We start from the raw sequence: 22705 nt of genomic DNA on the forward strand, positions 1-22705 counted from the left end.
GGTTACTAACACTTAATGTAGTGTTTTGACTTTTTTTGTAAGATTGCAGTACCTGCTGAGAGAGCTCAGCTCTGAGCGGGGACAGCAGGTCAAAGCCTGCCGTTGTGTATGTGAATACAGTTAGGGTTATTTTCTCTCTGTAGGTGATACTGCATTTATCTCCATATGTCTTTTTTTGGTTTAGTCACATGCAAGTCATAAGATGTGACGACAACGCCCTGCAGTCAGCTTTTTTGCTTTTACAGGATGTGATAGTGTTACTCATCGTTTTCTGGGAGTGGGAGGGCAGGGAGGTCTAATAGAGTTCTTAGAGGAGGTCTGCCAGAGGTGACTGAGTATCCAAGGGAACTAAACTGCTCTAAAGGAGATAAAACTTTCCCCTAGCAGGACTGGAAAGATACTAAGAAGCCCTTGGCTTGGCCAGACAGCTCCCAACCACTTCATGCCCAGATGCAACCTGATGTTTCTGACACATTCCAGATGATAGACAAAATTGTGCTTTCTTCCCCATCCTGTTTAATAATCCAAAATGGCAATAGATTCAAACTTTTCCCAAGAATGTTTTAAGCAAGTGTCACTCCATTACATGCTGCTCCCTAGATTTTAGGGCAAATTTGAAAACAAGTGAAGCCCCAGCCTATTTTGTCTCCTTTTTATTTTCACTTTTATACAAAAAAAAGTCTGACATAGTCACATCAATGAGAAGAAGCTGCGGTGTGCACTCTTACAACAATCATATAAGGATTTAAAATATATTGTTTTATTGTTTGCAATAGCAATGTTATTTTGCTTTTCCTTCTTAAATATCACCAACACCAAACTGCTGAGCTTGAAATTCTTGAAAGTCCTCTGGGATGGTGTCTGAAAACAGGAAAATATGCAAAAGTTTAGTCTCTTCTGACAACATCAAGGAGCACTTAAATTAATAAATTACCCACCTAGTCTTTTTTTTTAGGTAATGTGCCTTCTTTTTTGTTTACACATTAAGAATGAACAGGGAATGTTTTCAGTTTTAGCTGTACACGGCTGAAAAGCACAGAGAGGCTAACAATATAGTGAATGCTACAGTGCCAGCCCATAACGGGGTACTATCAATCTTCAAATTACATTTCCACCCAAAAACTTTGTCGCTTCCACTCTTATATTTTTATTAATAAACACTGACCAGAAAGGCAGAAAAAGTGGTTGTCTAGCTCTGCACCCCAGACACGTTTGTAGTGTCAGCGTCTCTATTTCTCATGTACCTTAATTCAGCTTCCCAGTGATGGTTTCCCACACCACAAGAAGGGACAGAAACATCAACCCAAGGACCAATAGCAACTGGTAGAAAAACTTCAGAATTCATGAAGGGAGCTTGAAATGGGTCAATGTCATAAGAGTAACTACAGTTCTGTTTGAAGCCTTGAGTTTGCAGTGTGCTTCTGCCAGACCCCAGAACATTTTTATCTGGAGAGCCACAGAGCTAACTGTAGAGCTAAAGCTGCAGCCACAGCAATGAAGCTTAACTGCCTGACCTCAACTGTACTCTGATTATTTCCACCCTGATGCTGGACTGATAACTGTAAACTCAAAAAAGGAAGTAACTATATAAATACACACAGTATGTACAAAAAAAGGGGTAAGTGCTTTGCTTTTTGTTGATCACTTCTTTTTTTGAGGCGTGAAAATTCTTTTTAAGCTTCTTCTGCAAATGTGGGGACTCCAGAGACTTCTCTGAGTGGCTTTCATTCATTGACTTACTGCAGCGCCTGCAGCAAAGCCAGTGCCTGCTCACTGCCAAGAAAGTACCTGCAACTTCAGGGGCAGCTTTGAAACATGCTTTCTGGGAAACCACATACTGTTTGAGACTCTTATCAAGTAATTTTTAATTGTAAGCACCACTGTCTAGAAGTTCCCCTGTTGAACCATGACCTGCAGGTGCCAGCCTAGGTGTACCGAGTGCCCAAGAACCAGGGTGCATCACCAGAACAAGCCACAGAGCCAGGGTCTGGCCGTGCAGTGGCTGTGTCCACTGCAGACCTGGGCTGGGCTTCTTGGATCCACAGAAAGCAGACAAAGAAACTATTCCAACGTGGCTGGTAACTTATTTTCCTAAGGCTGCCTTCGTCAGGTAGGGACTGATGCTGAGAGGAGGGGGGCAGCCCCTCCAACCGAACGTCAAGCTAGCTGAACTGCTGCCAGGGCGGCAACACCCTGGCATGATCAGCCTCTGTGTGAGTGACCGAGGCTTGAGTTATTCCATATAGTGGGAGATCAGGGCTAAGCTGCGAGGCTCGTACCCCAGCAGGAGTGAGCCAACACGCTCCCACAGAGTCTGAGAAGGATTCCTCCATGGGAGGGAGGGCATCTTTTGATCTTGTCCTCCCACAGACAGGAGCAACCGGCAGGTACACAAGTGACACTGATGCCTGGTGACTGATCCCACCGGCTCTCCAGATTTATTTCACCTTTTATTCAGAGCTCAAGGCATCCTACGTACATGATGGCCTCGGTGCATTGTGCGTGTACAACTCTCACAGTTGGTTGGTTTTAAATAACGTCTCTAATTCTCTGATGACAGCTATACTACTTAGTTGGCACAATCTCTGCAGCGGAGTGGCTGCTCTGGGAGGAGCGGTTGTGAGGTGTTAGTTCCCGTCTGGCTGGGCTGCAGTGTGCTGCTGGTGTCAGGGGAGGCATTTCACAGCTGTGAATAACTTGTAAATGAAAAGCACAGGAAAAGATGCAAAATGGCTTAATCCAACAGCCACACTACCGGTTCTTCATGGTCACTTGCTAGTGGTTAGTTAAAATGACTTAAGAGCAACATTACCATTGCAACGGTATTTTAGGTTGGACCAAATAATGTTTTCCTGAGAGAAGCAGAAAACTCCAAGCCGTCCTCCACGCATCGTGGTGTCTATAGTTACACCAGAGTCTGCCACCAGGTCAGAGCCTTCATAAAATCTTGCCCTTAATGAAAGCAAACAGAAGCTCTGTTAGGTTCCAAGGCTGCAACATTCATAAAAGTAATTTTGTTACCCATGGAGATTCTAGCCTTGGACGTGCTATCCTCCCAGCGAGCCCAGGGGAGAAAAAGCAGTAGAGATAGCTCCTCTGTAGGCCAGGAACTGGAGCAATGCCGCGCGCTGGCAAGAGCTGGGCAGGGAGGGCGTTGTGGTAGTTGTTTTTTTACATACCCTGCAAAAGCCTTGGAATGTTTTTTCCTGTAGTAAGTCAGGCTGAGAGCTTTAACTCTTGAAAATTTCCACCGTCAATAGTTACAGGAGAAAGGGAGAACCAGATTAGATCGGTTGAAGAAGGCCAGATGGATATTGTCTCACACAGTCTGAAGCTAAAGTTTGGGTTTTTTTTAAATAGGCAAAGTTTCAAACAAACTGTTTGGGATCTTAAACTTGACTGTGAGATTTCTTCAAAAATGTGAATATGATTAATTCCAGAAACAGTTTTGATGATCTGGCATCTTCTTGTTAGGAAACCCAGCAGCAAATCCCCAAGTAGCTCTGGGAACAGCTGCGCCCTGCCAGCTCCCCAGCGCGCGCCCTGCACTGAGGGCCCGAGCGGGACCACGCCGGAGCCAGCTGAGCTGCTGCAGCGCTGTCTGCACCAAGTCCTCAGCCTCTGGGGGTGCCGGGTAAACAGCGCAGGGGAGGATGAGCCTGGAGGGCCCTGTTTTGGATGAGGACGCTGTTGGTCTGACATGCAAGAAAATAGCAAGTGGTGAAGGGAAAGAAAGTTCCTGTGTCTTTTCATAAAACAAGAAAAAAAACCTAATTCCTGTTATGTTCCTTAGTTTATTTCCTGGTTTGCTGAGGCAGTTCAAAAGTATCTGTACAATGAATAGAACTTGTTGTCTTTCAAATTTCCGTGGGAGAGGCTGGCTCAAGTGACTTTTTCCTAGGCTTGAAGCCTCGGAAAACCTTTGCTAGACACATAATGGTCTGTGGCATCTGGCCCAAACAGACCACAGCAAGATGCGGACAGAGAGCTGGCAGAGGTTCACTTTAGGCCTGGCTGTCTTTAGTTTTTGAAGGATTTTGTGATACTGACTTTACTACCTGCAAAGCATTGCAGGGGGCATTAATTAGGCTGGCTAGAGAGACTGCAACCACAGGCAGATGTTTGCTTGTGAAGCAGCTTCACAAACAGCTTGGTCTAAACAAAAGTTGCCACCCAAGATCTATTCACTGCTGCGCTGTGGCTGGGACACAATAATTGACAGTATAAATATTCTTTATTCATTTTAGCATAAAGTCAAACCTGCTAACTCCAATTACTGCTGAAAACGATGCTCTGCACCAGGAAAGTGGAATAATTATACCATCAAGTTACTGCAGCTCAACTGCAGGTTGGTGATTTTGTGAAGAACAACTAACTAACTTACCTGTATTTCTGTTCATTATAAGGCTGCAAAACCTGAGCTGATGATGCCAGAGCAGTTTATTTTTTGCATTTTAACATCAACCTTGATCTACAAGTATAATTCCTGTTGATCTGGATGTTGCAGAGTGAACTGTTTCGTTGTGAATTATTTTTTAAATAACTTTTTTTTTTTCCCCAAATAACAAAATAAGAATAGATAACACGCATGACAGAGCTTTGACAAACTTTCTGAATATATGCTATCTAATAAATCTATCACATCAGGATAATTACGGATCTTAGTTAGGATCACAGCCTTTTAAGTGGAGAACGTTTATTAATTCTGTTATCCCAGAATATGTAAATGATCTATCACGATTCCAACAAAAATATTCTAGAAGATCAAAATTTAAAAATTCTGAAATGCACTGTTTTTCAGATCAGTGGCCAGCAGTCACTTTGAGAACAAGGTATTAAAGCCAGAAAAGGCCTTATTAGGGTAGGGCACAGTTACAACAGCCAGATGGTAGAAAACTTCAGTTACAAACACGCTGAGCTTGGAATTGTCTTTCCTAGGAAAAGAACTGCAGGCTGAATTTCGAAAATCTAACCTGTTATGAGGCTTCATCAGTGCAAAGCCCAGATATATTACAAATTCTCAGATTATCATCTGAATTAGGTGTTGAGAAACAACAGTTTAGGCAGACATGTATCTGTACTCACCTTATCTATCCTTTCCTCTCTTACCTGATATAACCGATCTGGGGTCTGTGCTGCAAGAACCAGCGGTAGGAGACTTTGTCCTTCCACCCTACATTTCGGGGGTCCTTCCACAGCAGCCTGACCTGGTCACTGGTGTCCCCCGTGTGCCAGAGGGAGTTGCGGAGGTGCTCGCCAGGTCCTGTCTTGGATTTCACAGCCTGCAGAAATACAATTTTCCAATGCTGACCACAGAGAAATGTCACTTTCAGGAGCTCTGACTCTTTCTGTAGCGGGGAGCAGGTCTGCAGAAGCACCCTCCCTCCTGCTCACAAGCCCCTAACTTCTCTTGCGTAACCGCAGCCACCGCTTGCATGGAAAAGCAACCGAGTACCTGGACCAAAGAGAAGGAGGCAATTTGACCAATTACAGTCAGAGCACGAGAGCAGAGACTAAATGCTCCAGCTGATGAGCAGGGGCAAGACCGGAGATGAAGTTCCTGAAAAAATGTTGCTATTAAAAGGGCTGTGGGGCAGCCACCTGACTTCGCAGTTTTGACAAGTGTTGCAGGGAGAGAACAGTAGTCGGGCAGCACAGCCAACACACAGTGCGATGGCTTGGCCAATGCACAGCATGACGGCTTAGCCCATGGCAGTCAGATGGCGAGGTAGCATGGCTAACGCGTGGCAGGATGGCACAGCCAGGCTGTGGTGACCACTGTGTCCCCAGCTAGGAGCCACGACCAGTACCTTTAGCTGAATGCCAGGCTCTGCAACAGCTCTGAAGGGAGTTGCTTGCCAGTACGTCTGTTCAGTCTGTTTCCACATTACCACATAAAAGCTAGAGCTGTCTTGATAACCAAAAATAAAGCCAGCATAGTCGTCATCTGTCACCGTGTTCACATGAAAAGTGCCCTCAAAGTCAACGCCGTTAAAAGCTGTGTAACCTGAGGATACATGCAGGTTAAAAACAAGTCTGCAGAAAATGCGTTCACATGCTATAAATTTTCTGCTGTAAAACTTGAATCTCAGAAGAGGGAACATACCAACAGCAAGGCCAGGATCACTGTTCATAGTCTGCACTATTTCCATGCCCTGTAAGAGTAAATTCAAGGTGGTTAGCGTGCGTGATGAGCTGGGTTGGCGAAGCCTGGCAGCCTCTTCTGGTCTCCCTCTAGCACCCCCTCCATCCATCTCCTCTGTTTGCTCACAACATGTCTGTAACACTTGTAGCTCTGAATTAAAATGAGAACTATAATCAAATACTGTTGCTTGTGTGCACTGAGTCAGGGAAGATTTTTCTTTTCCCATTGCAAAATTGGCCATACTGGTGCTCTGATACTTTCTTTCCCTACCCCAGTCTTCTTTGGAGAATCACTGAACCTGGCCAGAACTGGAGATGGGACTGGGGAGGTGGGGCGTCAAAAGGGGGCTGGGGGTGGGAGGAGAGCTTTTCCTAGGCTTAGCTCATATGATCTGATCATGGAGTTTGGGTTTAAACTGACTGCCAGGACTGGGTTAAGGAAGGTCTATACATCTCAGCTGGCTTAGCAGAGACATTGGCAATGGGAATAAATTGCACATTCCTTGTGACTCAGAACGCATTAGCCTCCTGAAGGCTAAAATTTGTTCGTGTAAATAACAGTTATTGGACTCCATCTAGGAGTAAATGCTCTGCTATGCAGCAGGTCAGATTTTCAAATTCTGGGAAGGATTCATGAAACTGTTAGCTACAGAAGTATTTCAATAGGCTGACACAAAAGTCTCACGTTTGCCTTCTTGGCAGCAGTGAAATTCACCCAGAACATGGGGACCAGCCTGTAGTTATTTTAGATTACTAGGAGCATCAAGCTTCAATCTATCATATGCTAAAAGAAAGTTCCTTCATTATAACTCCTGTAAAATAGTCAACCAACCAACTGCTTCCACTTTGCCCTTGTTTGCCAGACATCCAGCAATTACAGAGACAGTTTTACTGTGGTTTTCAAATGATCTTTCTCAGACAGGTAAGAAAGACCAGATGTATTTTTACCTGGTTCAGAACCACCCAGTTGGGATCAATCTGCGCATCTCCCTCTGGGTCCAGCACCACTGTCTGATAGGCCCTGAAGTCTGTCAAGGTGATTTCTGCATTCTCAGGGCACACATCGATCCGATCAATCACTGTATCCTGGTCAAAATCAGACTCGCAGATATCCCCGACTCCATCACCTGAATGCATCAGAGAAGTGAAAGCAGATTTATGGTGCAGCAAGTAGCCACATATGGCTGAGCCACTGGATCAGGGTGTCCAAGAAGCAGGTGGAGTCTCAGCCCTGATGGCCACAGTGCCTGGGGAGGGGACCTGAGAACATCTGCCTTGGCCAAAAGGCCTCTGTGTGTTGGGGTCCCTCCTGGGATGAGCGTGTGCACACGCGGTGGCTGTGTCAGATCCTGGTGCACGTGTGTAATGCCTGGGGAAGGATGTGGTACCTAAGGACCGAAATGGCTCCTGAATGCCCATCTTACCATTATCATCTTCCTGCCCTGGGTTGGGGACCAGCCTGCAGTTGTCAGGGCCTGGGGGCAGGAGGTCAGGAATGCCATCGTTATCATCATCCTCATCACACTCGTCACCCAACCCATCCTTATCCGTGTCCAGCTGGGAGCTGTTAATGATGGTGGGGCAGTTGTCTGTGCTGTCCTGGTGCCCATCGCCGTCGCTGCGAGCACAGAGACAAAAAGAAATGGCACGCTGGCATCAGCTCCTGCCTCTGCATGGGGGATGGCACAGGTACCTGAGCGGGAAGCGCACTGGAGGCACCCCCGGAGCTGGAAACAGACCAGTGGGGCACCATGACCTGGTGTCGCTCAGGTGGATGAACAGCAAAGAGGCGTGGAACAAACAGAGACTGTATGATAACGTGGCAGGAAGATGAAGACTAAGCCTGGAGCTATGAAAATACTCAGATAAGGAAAAGAAAAAGAAGCCTTACATGGAGTGGGAAAAGATACCAGAGCCCAAGATCCCAAATGACATCCACTCCTAAAGGGTGTGCAAGGCACATCCAGCAAGTGCAGTGTCACCAATCAAAAGGCACCCAGGAGACAGCAAGAGCTCAACAGCTGGTGTCCCTTGTCACACATGTTGTCCACAAGTGTCTTGGTGCTCATGAACATGCAGGTGTGAGTGTGAATGAAAATTTATGGGAGACTCTGCATGAGCACCTGAAATCAGACTTGTTTAAAAACAAGCACTGCTTTCACCCTCGTGCATAGCAAGTTCTGTTACATTACGGTCCCACAAGGGAGCTGTGCAGTAAGAAAGAGAGGAGAAAGTCTGTAGCTCCCAAGCACCCCTCCAGCCCGTGGCTGCATCAGCTGGTTACAGTGAAGAGTGACCAGGAAAGTGGACAGACTATAGAAAAGGGTTTGGGAAGTTATGGAGTGGCTGCCTTGTTTCTCCATGCCAACAGTTAAGTGCATCTGTGCAAAAAAATGGCCTGAAGTCAGGTGTGTTTTGTACACACACCATAAACAAAATGGTTTCTGGTGATAAACAGGCATGTTTCCCCTCAGTAGCTTTTTGCCTAGCACAGGCAGAGCAGAAGTGACATGCAGCCAAATTAAGGCAGTGCTGCAGCTTATAGGTATGCATATTCCCGCCTCTCTCTCTCTCTCTGCTTAAGAAAGGTGCTTTAATTTTAGGTCAGAGCAACTAATGCCTGCACATTCTTGAGATAAAATGCAATGAGGACCATGCACATACGTCTATCGCAAGGTTAACCTCAGGCACATCTACAACATTTCTACCAGGCAATGTTTCATACACATTAGTTAGGTTTGAGGAAAAAAGAAAACATGTCCTTTTTTAAAACAGGAAAAAAACAAGGCCATATCTACTTAAAAGTAAAACAGCTCCCAGCTGGGGGCCCTGGCAGCTACTGGCCCAAGACTGGGAATGCTCCCTGCGGAGGTGAGGAAGTGGGCACCCCACGCTTATCGTCCCAGGCAGCAGCACCCACCAACAGCCCTGGGGTGAGACTTTGCAGCCATCTGTGGCTGGTGAAATGCTGTGCCAGCACAGGATTTATCACTTCCCCTTCCTCTTGCTTTAAGTGAGGAGCACAGGCAAGAGGACTTGCCACCCCCGAAGCTGGCTACGCAGAAGCTGCTTCCAGCCAGGCATCAGCAGTCTGTCATGGGACGTGCTCCCCTCAATGCTCAGGGCATGTAAAAGCCATAGAGGAGCCTTGCCACTCTTGCTGTGCTAAACCAAAGGGGTTTATCTGTGAACGTTTTACACTTGATAATAGAATTCTGTTTCTGAAACATGAGGTTCTTATGGAAAAACATACAGCCCTTAACTGTGAAATTTCTGCTAAAGAAAAAAACAAAGAAAAAAAGAATGAAAAATAAAGAAAAGAAAAAAGACATTACCTCACTAAGACGCTCTGAGCAGTGCTCTGGGTTCTACAGCCAGAAAACTGCTCTGAATGTCACTTCCACAGGAACTCACAAGAAGCCTGTGTGAACATGGCGCTAAAGGTGAAGGGCTTCTTAACTGTACTGCTACAGGGAAGTGAACCAACAAGGCTGATAAATCATAACATTGTTTTTGAAATTACATCTATTTGAGGAGGTATTGGAATTAAATCCAGGCTAGTCTGAGGGATTACAGCTCTCCAAGAATCAGTAGCGTGCTTCAGCTCAAGACTAGCCTCTTCCACTTCCCTGCCGCTGTTACAAGCCACAACACAGCATACCTGTCCTGATTGGTATCGCAGGAATCTCCAACCAGGTCATTGTCAACATCCGACTGCAAAAGGAAACAGAGAAAGTTCCAGTATCAGCTGCTGAGAGCATCTATTAAAATGGTAGTAATAAACAAAAACACAACTAAATCAAATACATTTAAAATAAAAGCATGGAAAAAATGATTTTATAAAACATGTTTTCTTGTTTGCATCATCCACCTAACAAAAAAGTCAGTTTTATTAAAGAAAAAAAAATGACAAATATGAATAAACAGGGTTAAACTTGATTGGAGCAGTTCAAGAAAGATGAGCAGTTCAAGCAAGATTACTCTACTACTGGAAATAAGTATCCCTCATTTCTAACCAAGGTTGATTTCTTAAGCAGCTTTAAAAATCTACCATGTTTCTCTAAAGTTTTCAGCAATTTTTGTTAGTCACAAGGAGCTTAATCAGAATACAAAACATATGAAAAGTCTCACTGACCTCTCACCTAGGAGCAGTGAAGCTTTGCTAAATAAGGACACCAGGATTTTGTCTAAATTAAAGAAATACCAAGTGTAACTAAATCACACCACTGTGTGGAGTCTGGCATTGGACTCCGTGCGACTGGAGCATGCCCACATTTCAGAGCATGACAGTAGAAGATACTGGCAGGACAGAGGTGCTAACAACATCCCAAGCTATGCGAATACACCTGGTGGCTCCCCTTTCCCATATCAGGAGAGTTTGAAGCTCCACAAAACTTCCCTGAATACCTATAGTTAAAAGATAAACACTGTGGCTGCATGGGCTGCCTCTTTCTCTTGCATCTTTTTGGACCTCAGCAGTCCCTCTCCCTAAACAAGGATATTTTTCCCTTCTACCTGCTAACCTGATTTGGGTTGCTGATTGTAGGGCAGCTGTCACAGGCATCACCAACACCATCATTATCCTTGTCCTCCTGGTCTTGGTTGGGGATCCTCTGACAATTATCCAAAAGGTTCTTAATACCTAGCAAAAAGAGGATTGGATGTTAGTTAAAAACAATTCCCGTATTTGTTATTGGACAACATAAACATCAAGAACAGTAAAGACACTTCCTTTTCAGCAACTACTTAATCTTGCAAAGACATTATAAACCTGCACAGCAAATCTTTCATATGTATGCATGCATTCATTTAATACAAGTCAGAAACACCTTGCTAGACAACAGCTTTCAACCCCATCACACACACTTCATTTATTACACACAATTCATTCCACCCTGTTCCTGTATGACAGCTTACAGGACGGGACGTTTCATCTTCGTTATTACATGTGAAGGGTTGTGATTTTTTCACTTCTTTCGAGCCTCCTACAGCAACGAAAATAATACACTATGCAGCTCTTGGGCATCTGGGACAGGCAGCAGCTGGGTACTCTGGGACATGTTTGTACCTTTAAGGAACTACTGAATCACCAACGACCTTAAGTTATACATGAAACTTGGCTTGGTTTAGCTGTTACAGTGCTCAGTGCTTCCAGTGGGGGCTAAAAGATATATATTAATCTAAATTAAAAGGATTCCAAACGCAGGTTTCATGAAGAAAGACAGTGTGTTACATGACACTTAGCAGCTGGTGACAGGAAATGTCCTCACACGGCACATTGCGGGCAAGCTTCAAGAACATCAGAGAAGATGGAAGTGAAGAATTACCAACCATCTCCATCCATGTCATCATCACAAGCATCTCCTTTCCCATCACCATCTGTGTCCCTCTGGTCATTATTCAGGACGTTGCGGCAGTTGTCACAAGCATCTCCAAAGATATCTTGGTCGCCATTTCTCTGGTTAACATTGGGAGCCAAGACACAGTTATCCTGCAACAGACACAGATCCAAATCAGACATGAACCAGGTCATGAATCTTTAATTTCTACTTTGCTGGATTTATATAACTCTTGTATTTATTTCTACTTTCACAAAAAGTTATTACTATGAGCAGCCTGACATTTTATGTGAATATTAGCCCTGGATTGGATTTCACCAGCTCTGTCAAAGCTCTGCTTTGAACCACACCATGGGAACCCTAAACATAAACACCCAGTATCATAAGGCTTTATTTATAACTTTGACTTCTGATTCTCATTTTGGATGCGTCCATGGCGAGTAACCTGTTTTGATGCCCTGGCTTCCCTACGTGGTCCTTCTCAAAAGCTGCAGTTCAGAGATGCTGACAGGGTTTGTAGATCTCTCAGTGACAGGCGGTTGCCCCCTTCTGGTAGAGGCTCAAACCAAAGCTGAAACACTTAGAAAAACAGGACTTTTTGATGCAAAGAGGTACAAGTCTTTTTTTTTTTTTTTTGTCAACCAAGCTGGTATTGACTCTGTAAGACCATCAGGAGGCATATGGAGAAAACTTTATTTCAAAGTGGTGTAAACTTCCCTCTGCCATCTAGCACACCCATGACCTCATTCTCTTGCACACACAGAGGCAGAACAGAGCTTAGCAACAATATAGAAGTTACTTGATTGCGAAGGTGCTGAACCTGCATATAGATTTACAGTTGAAGGACAATTTAACATCTTTCCTTATAGAACATTAATAAAGCCAGTTGCTTCAAGCTACCAGAATTTAGGGTTGGCCTCTGTGGCAAAACAGCCTGAGACAGACCTGTGATTGCTAGTCTGCCCTAGCTTCGTGCGGACATTTGTACTCTGGATAGAGTGTTCTTGTTGTCTTCCTTGGAAGTGGGTTAAGCAATACCACAGAAGGATCTTAATGTAGAACAACAGTAGGCATGTTAGGATACGGGTTGAACACAAAAGAGCTTTTACAGTCTGAATTTGTTCTCTTGATATATTCCGCAGTAGTGTACCCACATAGAAACCTCCTTCACTTTGAGAACATGATTCAAAGCTTTTTCAAGTTATTGGCAAGACACCCATTAATTTATGTGGGTTTTGGATCCCTCATGGAATGTGATGTCAGGCCAACCTGCTCTTTAAAAACAAAGACACTAATGCAAGTAATGTTCCTGAAGGCGGTGCTGTGGGAGAGTATGACAGAAGGACACAAGTTCTGTATATAAAAAGCTCTAGAAGTCAATGCTAAAATATAATAATGGAACATACACTGGTGGGATCTAAGGCTGGGTGAGACAGCCTGGGCTTTTTAGGTCTTCTAATAGCGAGCATTACATAAAAGAAAAAGACAGGATTTAGAGAGCTGCTGACAGTGATGGGTATGGGATAATCTCTGGCAAATAGTAGTGAGCCAGATTTCAAAACCACTGCCTATTGCAGTAATGTGAAATCCTTCTGTTTGCACAGACCCCTGCACCCTGATCTATACACAGCACCTGCTCATTGGGAATGCCATCTCCATCTGCATCGTCATCACAGGCATCTCCAATCCCGTCACCATCGGCATCTTCTTGTCCAGAGTTTGGGACAAATCTGCAATTGTCCTAGACAAAAAATGAGACATGTCGGTGTTCTATGGGTAAACTGGATGCCTTCGTAATTTGAATGACTTTTTCTGTTATTGTTTTAATTACTCAGTTAATCTAATCAAATACAATTTATCCAGAGGAATTCAGTAACTTTAAAGAAGATTAATGCATCTAGTCATGTTTCTTCCACTCTTCCTCTTCACCCTTCATGTTCTGAATTATTATAGAATTAAGAAAGAATTTCTTACCTTTCTGCAGTTTTCAGCAGAGCATGAAAGTTCTTCGTTAGGGTAGCCATCAATGTCAACATCTTTTCCACAAATATAACCATCACCAGCCCAGCCAATGCCACACTATCAATAAAACACCATGGTAGTACTACCAAAAGGTTAATGAGTCACTGCAGCAATATTCAAGAGGGAAACCCCACATCAGTCTTGAAAACACTAACATACAGAAGGTATGGACAGACAGCAAAGTACAATGAGGTACACTTCAGCATCTCTCAATGTGGAAAGAAAATGTTTGTTTCAAGCTCTCTCTGTGTCGGCACAGCTAGAAACAGCAAAGATTTGATGTTAAATGGAACGTGTGCCTGCAACACCTAATGATTTCAGTGGGAGCTATAGATTTCTTTAGACACTGGTTAGGAACCAATTTTGGTTCCTCACCTGCATGTGGAGAAAAAGAACAGAGGGGACCTAGGCAGAATATGTACCTAGCATCTTAGCAAGGGGCCCATGGTTAGATGGGATGACTGTGTTCTGTTCAGTATGTCCAGAATACATCCACGACTAGAGGAAGTTTTAAGAGAAAACTGCACTGACAGTTAATAAGTTTGCATAAGCAAAGCAAGTGCATCTGCACACAAATTTCTCCTAGTCAACTGGATTGGTACTGTTTCAAACCAATGCCTAATTTGTGTTGTAACTGAAGATACATGCATAGAACTGCATGTCAAATTTTGGCCTCCCCTTAAAATGAGGACTTGCCTAACACAAGTATCTAGGCATCTTCCCATTACAGCATCGACTTAAAATATCCTAGATTCTTCTTCTTTGAAACAGATGTACATAAAAATGAGACTAAAGTGAGTGCCAGAAAAAGCATGCACTGTATCCAAATTTAGGACACAGGATTAGTCTCTTGCTTCCCCTTGCAAGCTGGAAAAACTAAGTAATATATACTTCAATTAGACTCTTACAATGAAAGTTCATATGCCACTTGGTGCTCCTCTGCTCCCAGGGCTGGAAAGCACAGTACAGCCTACCTGTGCCTAGAATCTGTGGTCTCACTTGGAAAAATACCATCTCTATCAGCAGACAAATACAGGCACGTTGGGTATGCAGAGAGAATCCCTACTCACAGCTATGTAGCTGAGCACCAGGAGAGGAATTTGTCCTTGTGATGTCTTCTGTAGAGTGACACTTGACAGTCCTTTTTGACGAGGCTATAGAAAGTCTATAAAAGCCATTCCCAAAAGATCTAATTACACAGACACAGTAAATATGGTACACAAGTATGGCTGCCTTACAGACATGCTGCAAGAAGAAAACAACTGCAAGATAGACAGCCCAGTTATTTTTGTAGCTGGTCTGGGCCAGTGTAGCACAATCTGGTTAAAACACCCGACTGTATAAAATGACCACAAAGACTTTCTCAATTCCAGCCTAAAAAAGGCTATTTTTCACTGTACAAATGCATGAATTTATGAACTCACAATACATGTCACCTCTCCTCTTCTCTCCTCAATACAACGGGCATGGACACTGCATGGATTGAGGGCTCGATTTCTGCAGCTCCTCTCAGCCTGGCATCCCCTGGTTTGATCTCCTGTATATCCTGGTTTGCACTGGCCACAGTGGTAAGAACCCTGTAAGAACGAAAAGTTACTAGCCAGCCTTTTATCAGGACTACTTTTTCTTTTAAAGAAAGCATGTGAGCGAGATTCATGTCACACTGCTTATGCTGTGCAAGTCTAGTTTTTCATCCATTGAGGCCTCTTGCACTGTGAACAAACCTTATTTTCTATGTGAAATTCAGGTTTGGCTCCAGCAGTGCACACTGAAAAACAGGCTCAACTCTCGCCTGTTTAGACCAGTCTTGTTAAGCCAGAGAAAAGTCATGTAGTAGCAAAAGCTGCTTCATGAGGCCTTGTTCCTGCCAGCATCACTCCAAGCTGCTTCCAGGTGGCCAAAGATTTGTGTAAAATTCTAAGCAGCACCTGCTTAATCAGATTGGATGCTCTTATTTCAGTGTAAAGCAGATCTATTAGTTCATATAAACTCAACTGGGCACAACTGTTAATCAAAGAGAGACAAGGAAGTTCAGCATGTCTTTGCCCCATTTTATTTTTTTTAACTTAAATGTTTTTAAACCAACTTGAGCTAAATCTTGTTCTTCAGAAAAGAATTCAGGAGTTGAAGACACAGTCATCCTCATTTACACTGCAATGAGAACATCCATGTAACTTTTTGCAGTGGTTTACCTAGACACATACATATTTTATATTTGTGCTACTCTCTTGTGTAAACAAACACAAAGGAGCTAAGCCAAGGAATCTCAGTGTGTGCTGGGACAATCACTATATGAGATATAAACGGATAAATGCTGATAAAAAGGGGTCTTCTTTAGGCATCTAATGTGGCTTTTGTCTCTGTCTCACATACTTGTAGATTTGTAACATATGACATAAAAGTTAATTGAAAACAGTCTTTTTTCCTTTTAGAGAATAATTACTTTTGACATGTTAAGGAACAGAAACACGCAGATCTCTGACAGACTTGTGCATCCATCCTTTTGTGAAACTGAGGCGCTTCACACAACTTCACTCATCCCATACAAAGCCTGTTGGAGGTACTGTCCCAGCCCACCATGACAGAGATACATTTACTACTCAAGTGGGCATTATTTTTGTCCTCTGTTCCTAGCTGCATTCCTGTCACAGTTTAACCCCAGCCAGCGACTGAGCACCACACAGCCGCTCACTCATTCCACCCCTGGTGGGATGGGGGAAGAGACTCGGAAGAGTAGAAGTGAGAAAACCATGGGTTGAGATAAGAACAGTTGAATAATTGAAATTTTAAAAAAATTAAAAAAATAATAAGAAGAATATAGAAAGAAAGTGATGCATGATGCAATTGCTCACCACCTGCCAACTGATGCCCAGCCAGTCTCCGAGCAGCAGTCCCCCTGGCCAGCTTTCCCCTGGTTTATATACTGAGCTTGACATTATACAGTATGGAACAGCCCTTTGGCCAGTGTGGGTCAGCTGTCCTGGCTGTGCCCCCTCCCAGCTTTTTGTGCCTCTCCAGCCTTCTCAGTTGGTAGAGCATGAGAAGCTGAAAAGTCCTTCACTTAGTGGAAGCACTACTTAGCAACAGCTAAAACATCAGTGTGTTATCAACATTATTCTCATACTAAATCCAAACCACAGCACTATACCAGCTACTAGGAAGGAAACTAATTCTATCCCAGCCGAGACCAGGACAATTCCAAATTTTAACTCTGTGCTGCCTGCATACTTTCAGGTTGAAGATGAAGTATACAGATGACTGAAAAGTAAAATAATCACTGGGCCATGCAAATGGTATGGCCTATATGAAACACACCAATTCGTGCACTTTCTCCTAGTGGATGCCAGGGTATGATCTTCTGGAGTCTGCTGAATTTGTTCAGTATATTCTGTCCTCTTTCAAGCCCTGGTATGCATTAAAAAAGCCTGTAAGGCAGCACTTCCAGACCAAACTGTTTCTAAAGAGAGACAGGAGTAAAAAACCCACACTGCTCTGCTTTGACAGATGGCAGGCCACTTGTTGACCTCTGCAAACAGGGCCTGATGGACTCCTGAAGAGGAATAGTCATGTCTAGTCATGCAATAAGATACAACATGTGACAGAAATGTTCTAGATATTTAAAAAAAAAAAAAGAAAGAAACATATTCAACAGTGAAAGCAGTTCTAGAAAAACAAAGGAAAGCACATCACTTCGAACACTAGCCTCAATACCTAGCTGCAAAAAGGACTACCTTTACACCTGCAGGATACTTTTAACCCTTCTCTTTTTATGGAGAAAGCCTGCTCTGTGCAGCCAGCTATAGCAGAACAGTATCTGACAGTGGCATTAAGTGGCACATATAGGACAACCACATGATTCATCCCAGTCAGCATGGGTTTATGACAGGCAGGTCCTGCTTGACTAACCGGGTCTCCTTCTATGACAAGATGACCCGCTCAGTGGAGGAGGGAAAGGCTGTGGATGTTGTTTACCTCGACTTTAGTAAAGCCTTTGACACTGTTTCGCACAGCATTCTTCTGGAGAAACTGGCTGCTCATGGCTTGGACGGGCACACGCTTCACTGGGTACAAGACTGGCTGGATGGCTGGGCCCAAAGAGTTGTGGTGAATGGAGTCAAATCCAGTTGGCAGCCGGTCACGAGTGGTGTTCCCCAGGGCTCAGTGTTGGGGCCAGTTCTGTTTAATGTCTTTATCAATGATCTGGACACAGGAATCAAGTGCACCCTCAGCAAGTTCGCAGACAACACCAAGCTGGGTGGGAGTGTTGATCTGCTGGAGGGTAGGAAGGCCCTACAGAGGGACCTGGACAGGCTGGATCGATGGGCTGAGGCCAACTGCATGAGATTCAACAAGGCCAAGTGCCGGGTCCTGCACTTGGGTCACAACAACCCCAGGCAACGCTACAGGCTTGGGGAGGAGTGGCTGGAGAGCTGCCTGGCGGAAAAGGACCTGGGGGTGTTGGTTGACAGCTGGCTGAATATGAGCCAGCAGTGTGCCCAGGTGGCCAAGAAGGCCAAGAGCATCCTGGCTTGTAGCAGAAATAGCGTGGCCAGCAGGATTAGGGAAGTGATCGTCCCCTTGTACTCAGCACTGGTGAGGCCGCACCTCGAGTCCTGTGTTCAGTTTTGGGTCCCTAACCGTGAGAAAGACACTGAGGTGTTAGAGCATGTCCAAAGAACAAAGAAGCTGGTGAAGGGTCTGGAGCACAAGTCTTCTGAGGAGCAGCTGAGGGAGCTGGGGTTGCTTAGTCTGGAGAAGAGGAGGCTGAGGGAAGACCTTATTGCTCTCTACAACTACCTGAAAGGAGGGTGTAGTGAGGTGGATGTCAGTCTCTTTTCCTAAGTAACAAGCGATAGGATGAGAGGAAACAGCCTCAAGTTCTGTCAGGGGATATTAGAAAAAATCTCTTCACTGAAAGGTGGCCAGACACTGGAACAGGCTGCCCAGGGAAGAGGTTGAGTCACCATCCCTGGAGATATTTAAAAGACGTGTAGACATGGCACTTAGGGACATGGTTTAGCGGCAGACTTGGCAGTGCTAGGTTAATGGTTAGACTTGATGATCTTAAGGGTCTTTTCCAACCTAAATGACTCTATGATTCTGTGATTCTAAATGAAAGGTCCAACTTGCTTCATAGCATTAAAATGGTTGTACGCCCCTTCTACTGGATCCTAACATCTTTCAAAACATTTCTACTTAGGCTATGCTTGCTCTCCTGGATTTAGTATCTATGGCTATTAAAAGTGTTGCACCAATTGCAGCTCTCCTCCTCTCTGTACTTATTTAGAGGCATACCTAGTACTGCATAAATACCCTAACGAAGTCAAGACATTACTCCTATAAAGAGAGCACCCAGGGGAACAGCTCGTTGCAGCAGTTCCCAGGCGGGAAGAGATATGGGGAAGTAAAGGCTTTATCTTTTAAAGGAGGTTCCTTGCAGTAACATAAACACACATAACCAGATGGTGTGGAGAGAAGAGTTTCTGTCATTCCTCAGGAAAAGTGATAAGAATACAGCTCAGATGGACATGTTAATGACAAATCAAGTACTGATTTTTTTATTATTAGTCAGGAAAAGAGGAAAGAGTTCTTTGGTTTAGATGAAGCCAACAAGCAAATTGTATTATTCAGCTCTTCAATCAGAGCTATAAATCCAATCCTAGCCTCATGGAATTTTAAAACAATCAATTTTTTAAAGCCACAAATGAAAAGGTGCTTACCAGAGTGTTTATGCAATGGGAATTTGGAACGCAGAGTCCAAGTCCACCATTCTGACATTCATCAATATCTAAGCAGACCTAGCAATAAAACAAATCAACATGTAATAAAAACAATGTCAACTGGAGATCCAAGTGTCAAAAAAAGCCACTGAAGTTTAAGTCTAGAAAAGTCATAGCCTCTCCTGAAACTGCTCTCAGAATGGCACAGACATACCCATAGGCTAACTTTCCAGTGGATCTCCAGACACGTATAAGCCCTGAAGAGATGCCGTGATACAGAAAATGTCAGCCTTAGGATGGGTTTCTGCTCTGCCCACAAGAACTATGTTCCCTTTGTAGGGCATTACAGGAACATGCAAAAAATGACAGTAAAATAGGCCTTTTCTATCATACTCTTCCTAGTTCAAAGCCAGTTTACAGAAATCAACAGAGCCCCCTTTAAAACTGATCAGAGATATCTATGAAGATAATGACTTTTTTTCTTGTCTCCATACCGGTCCTGAGCATTAGGCTGTTAACACTCCCATTAAAACCAAGCAAACACAACTCGGATCTTCTAATTGAAACACTCTGAGCATTGCCTAACCGCACAAGGCAATTATGGAATGACTGAAGTATAAATTAAATGCGATACAGATGCACTGATATAAACCAGCACCTTGCAATGGCAGTTGTCACAGGGATGTTGCCACTCACCTGTTTATTGCTCTTGGCGTAGCTGAGTCCTATCCCTTGCACGGTTTGTCCTGTATATCCTGGGGGACAGGTCTCACATCGGAAACCTGGAGCAGTGTTCACACATCGCACTCCAGGGAAGCAAGGGTTGTAACGACACTGCAAAGAAAAAAATGAACCGAGCACACGTTCGTGCTTCCGTGACACCCAGACTCTGACTATGTGCACAGACCTCTCAGCCAAAGGCAATGCTATGTGCAATGTCTGTAAGTCTTCTGTTCAGAGCTGGCTTACAGAAGAAACAGTCTCTGCAGGTATTTCTGACCCCAGTAGGTCTTCAGCTATCTCTGTAATTTAAGTAACATTTCCGATCTTCCATTACAGCCTGTAATTGATGCCCTAAGCTCCGATCCCCAATCCTTCCTTTTGCAGGTTCAGCTCCCTCAAAGGCTGAGAGCCCCCCAGAAAGGTCCAGACCACAGTATCAGGAAAGCCGCGTAACTCCAACCCACTGAATGGTCCTGCAGTTGTGTTTTGTACACACAGTAGTGGCAGCAGCATTTTCCCTCATTTATATTTGGGCAAATCTCACAGCCAGAAGTAACCCAAACATGAGCCAGACGACCAGGGATGTGTCAGTGGCACCCACACATTTCTAGCCCGGAGGCCCACAGGCGACCCTCAGCACCTCTCCCAAAATACCACATGCCCACAGCATCACCTGTGGACTGAAGGCATCATTCACTTCATTGCCTCATGCAGCTTTACAGAACAGCTGGGACCCATTTCACCGGCCTTGTCGGTGCCAGTTTGGGAAGCACCACCTGCATTGCTGCCTCTCCAACATCAACACCAGTGCTAGGTAATATTTGTAAGAGTACTGAAAACATCAACATCAACATGCCATCATGCTGCATATGGCTCAAAGACAACAATAAGTAAGAAACATGAGAAAGAAATATGAGAGTTTTAAAAATATGCCTTTTTTCCCCCCCTCCATCGCTAACAGAAAAACATCCTCAAGATGGAGGGAAAACAAGCCAGAAGATATCCACCTACAAGAAACATACAACTTGTAACCAAACACACACAAGGGAGCAAGAAAAGGTATATTTAATATCAAAGCATGTCTGACAAAGATTTGTTAGAAGTAGGTCCACGACTAGCATAAGGAAAATGTAAAACCTAGGACAGACATTTTGTGCTCCTTATTTGCTGTGGATTTTTTATAGTAGGCAGCAGAGGGCACTCAAATTACACCATACACAGAGCAGAGCTGCGGCTCCCAAGATACAGGGCATCAGGATATGAAGGTAATGTCTTCAAACTGGTAACAATTAAGGAAACATATTGCAGAGATGCTCAGAAAAGATGACGGCAGCTCTTATGAGGAAGCTTCTAGATTTGTCTTTATCAGAATTTGTAGATGAACTTCTTTTTAAATGTCAGTTATTAGGAAGTACAGAAATAGTTTATTCAGTAGAAAGGTGCTCTCCCAGAAGATTCCTACAGAGCTTTCAAAAAAAAAAAAAAAAATCACTTTCCTTCTTAGTCTCAGCTAACTCAGGAAAACAAATAATATGACAGATCCCTTCTTATTAGACAATGAAAAGCTATTGCCATTTATTATCCTTTTTCCCCCCAACGCAATCATAAGTGTAAATCCAGTTGTTAAAGGAGATATTTACAGGTGAACAAAACTGCACCAGACTAGGTAGCATCTTAGTAGCAGTGTCCACATAAAGACCTCATATAAGCAAGACTGTATCTCTCTTACACTGTTCTGGCAAAATTTCCTCGCTGTTGCTAATGTGAGATCAGGTCTGCCATGTAGAGTGGGCGCAGGAACATGAAGACATGTCAATCTCCAGTGGCAGAGCCTGACTGCTCACAGACAACCATGTTAATGTTGAGACACTACAGACCCGTCTTGGTTTGTTTTCCCACCACTGCTGTCGCGGGTAGAGTTGCTCCAACCCTGCAAATGGCAGGGAGGAGATTATTGCCATGCTCTGCCTCAGTCTGGGTATGGTTCAGGAGGTGGAACCCATCCGTACTGGTGGGCTCCACCTAGGCTGGCTTGAGTCTCTCACCACGGTTGTCTGTGGCATGAAACTCACATCACGGCTGTCTCAGCTTCACCTCTTGCATTCACATTTCAGAGCTTCACCTCCATTTTTTGCGCCTTCTGTTGCAGCAGACACAGTCCATGCCGTGTGAGGCAAAACAGAAGACATCACCTACAACTCAGGAAACTGCCACACTCAACCCACTTTCTCCCCAGTGTTTTTTACAGATGGATATAAGTTGGGCACATCACATCCTCTCTGCTGATGGCCTACAGGAGGAAGCAAACCAAAAGAACAGTCAAAGCACATCTCCTGGTGGCTACGAAGGAGAAAAAAGGAATTGCTTTGCTGTTTTACATCATTAGGCGGCTACATTGGTAGTACTGTGCTATCCACGGGCACAGTTAATGACTTAATTCTCCTGGTTCCCTGGTCTACTGCATCCAGGTACTTTTCCACAAAAATCACTAAACACTAGTGGCAAAACTCATCACACAGAAAAAACACAGTGAAGCTGTAAGTGATTTTGTTGTTTGTGTTCTGAGTGTCACATTCCAATTAACACAGGTTTTATTTAATCGTTTAAGATATTGTAATTTATTAACTCAGTCCTCAATACAAGCAAGCTCTGAATTTCTACCATATAGCACAAGAAAAAAAAATAGATTTAAGTCAACATTATCAGCTTTCAACACAACCATAGAGAAGCAAAAGGAACAGTAACAATAGAAGTTTA

The 22705-nt window shown here is 44.0% G+C and overlaps 1 protein-coding gene across 1 annotated transcript in view; it reads right to left on the reverse strand.

The window, feature by feature from the left end:
• Positions 1-539: 539 nt before the first annotated feature.
• THBS4 (thrombospondin 4) overlaps positions 540-22705 on the reverse strand; it is a gene marked incomplete at its 5' end in the record, with an annotated part of 40534 nt that continues 18368 nt past the window's right edge. The window contains 15 exons of the mRNA XM_082336463.1: positions 540-861; positions 2813-2952; positions 5110-5282; positions 5811-6007; positions 6107-6155; positions 7093-7271; positions 7569-7762; positions 9806-9858; positions 10668-10786; positions 11476-11635; positions 13117-13224; positions 13458-13562; positions 14930-15082; positions 19226-19303; positions 19922-20059. Coding sequence (XP_082192589.1) covers positions 800-861; positions 2813-2952; positions 5110-5282; positions 5811-6007; positions 6107-6155; positions 7093-7271; positions 7569-7762; positions 9806-9858; positions 10668-10786; positions 11476-11635; positions 13117-13224; positions 13458-13562; positions 14930-15082; positions 19226-19303; positions 19922-20059 — 1908 coding nt within the window. The 3' untranslated portion in view covers positions 540-799. The remainder of the gene's footprint in view (positions 862-2812; positions 2953-5109; positions 5283-5810; positions 6008-6106; positions 6156-7092; positions 7272-7568; positions 7763-9805; positions 9859-10667; positions 10787-11475; positions 11636-13116; positions 13225-13457; positions 13563-14929; positions 15083-19225; positions 19304-19921; positions 20060-22705) is intronic.

Source organism: Platalea leucorodia (assembly GCF_965183815.1).
Source record: "Platalea leucorodia genome assembly, chromosome: Z".
Classification (NCBI taxonomy): domain Eukaryota; kingdom Metazoa; phylum Chordata; class Aves; order Pelecaniformes; family Threskiornithidae; genus Platalea; species Platalea leucorodia.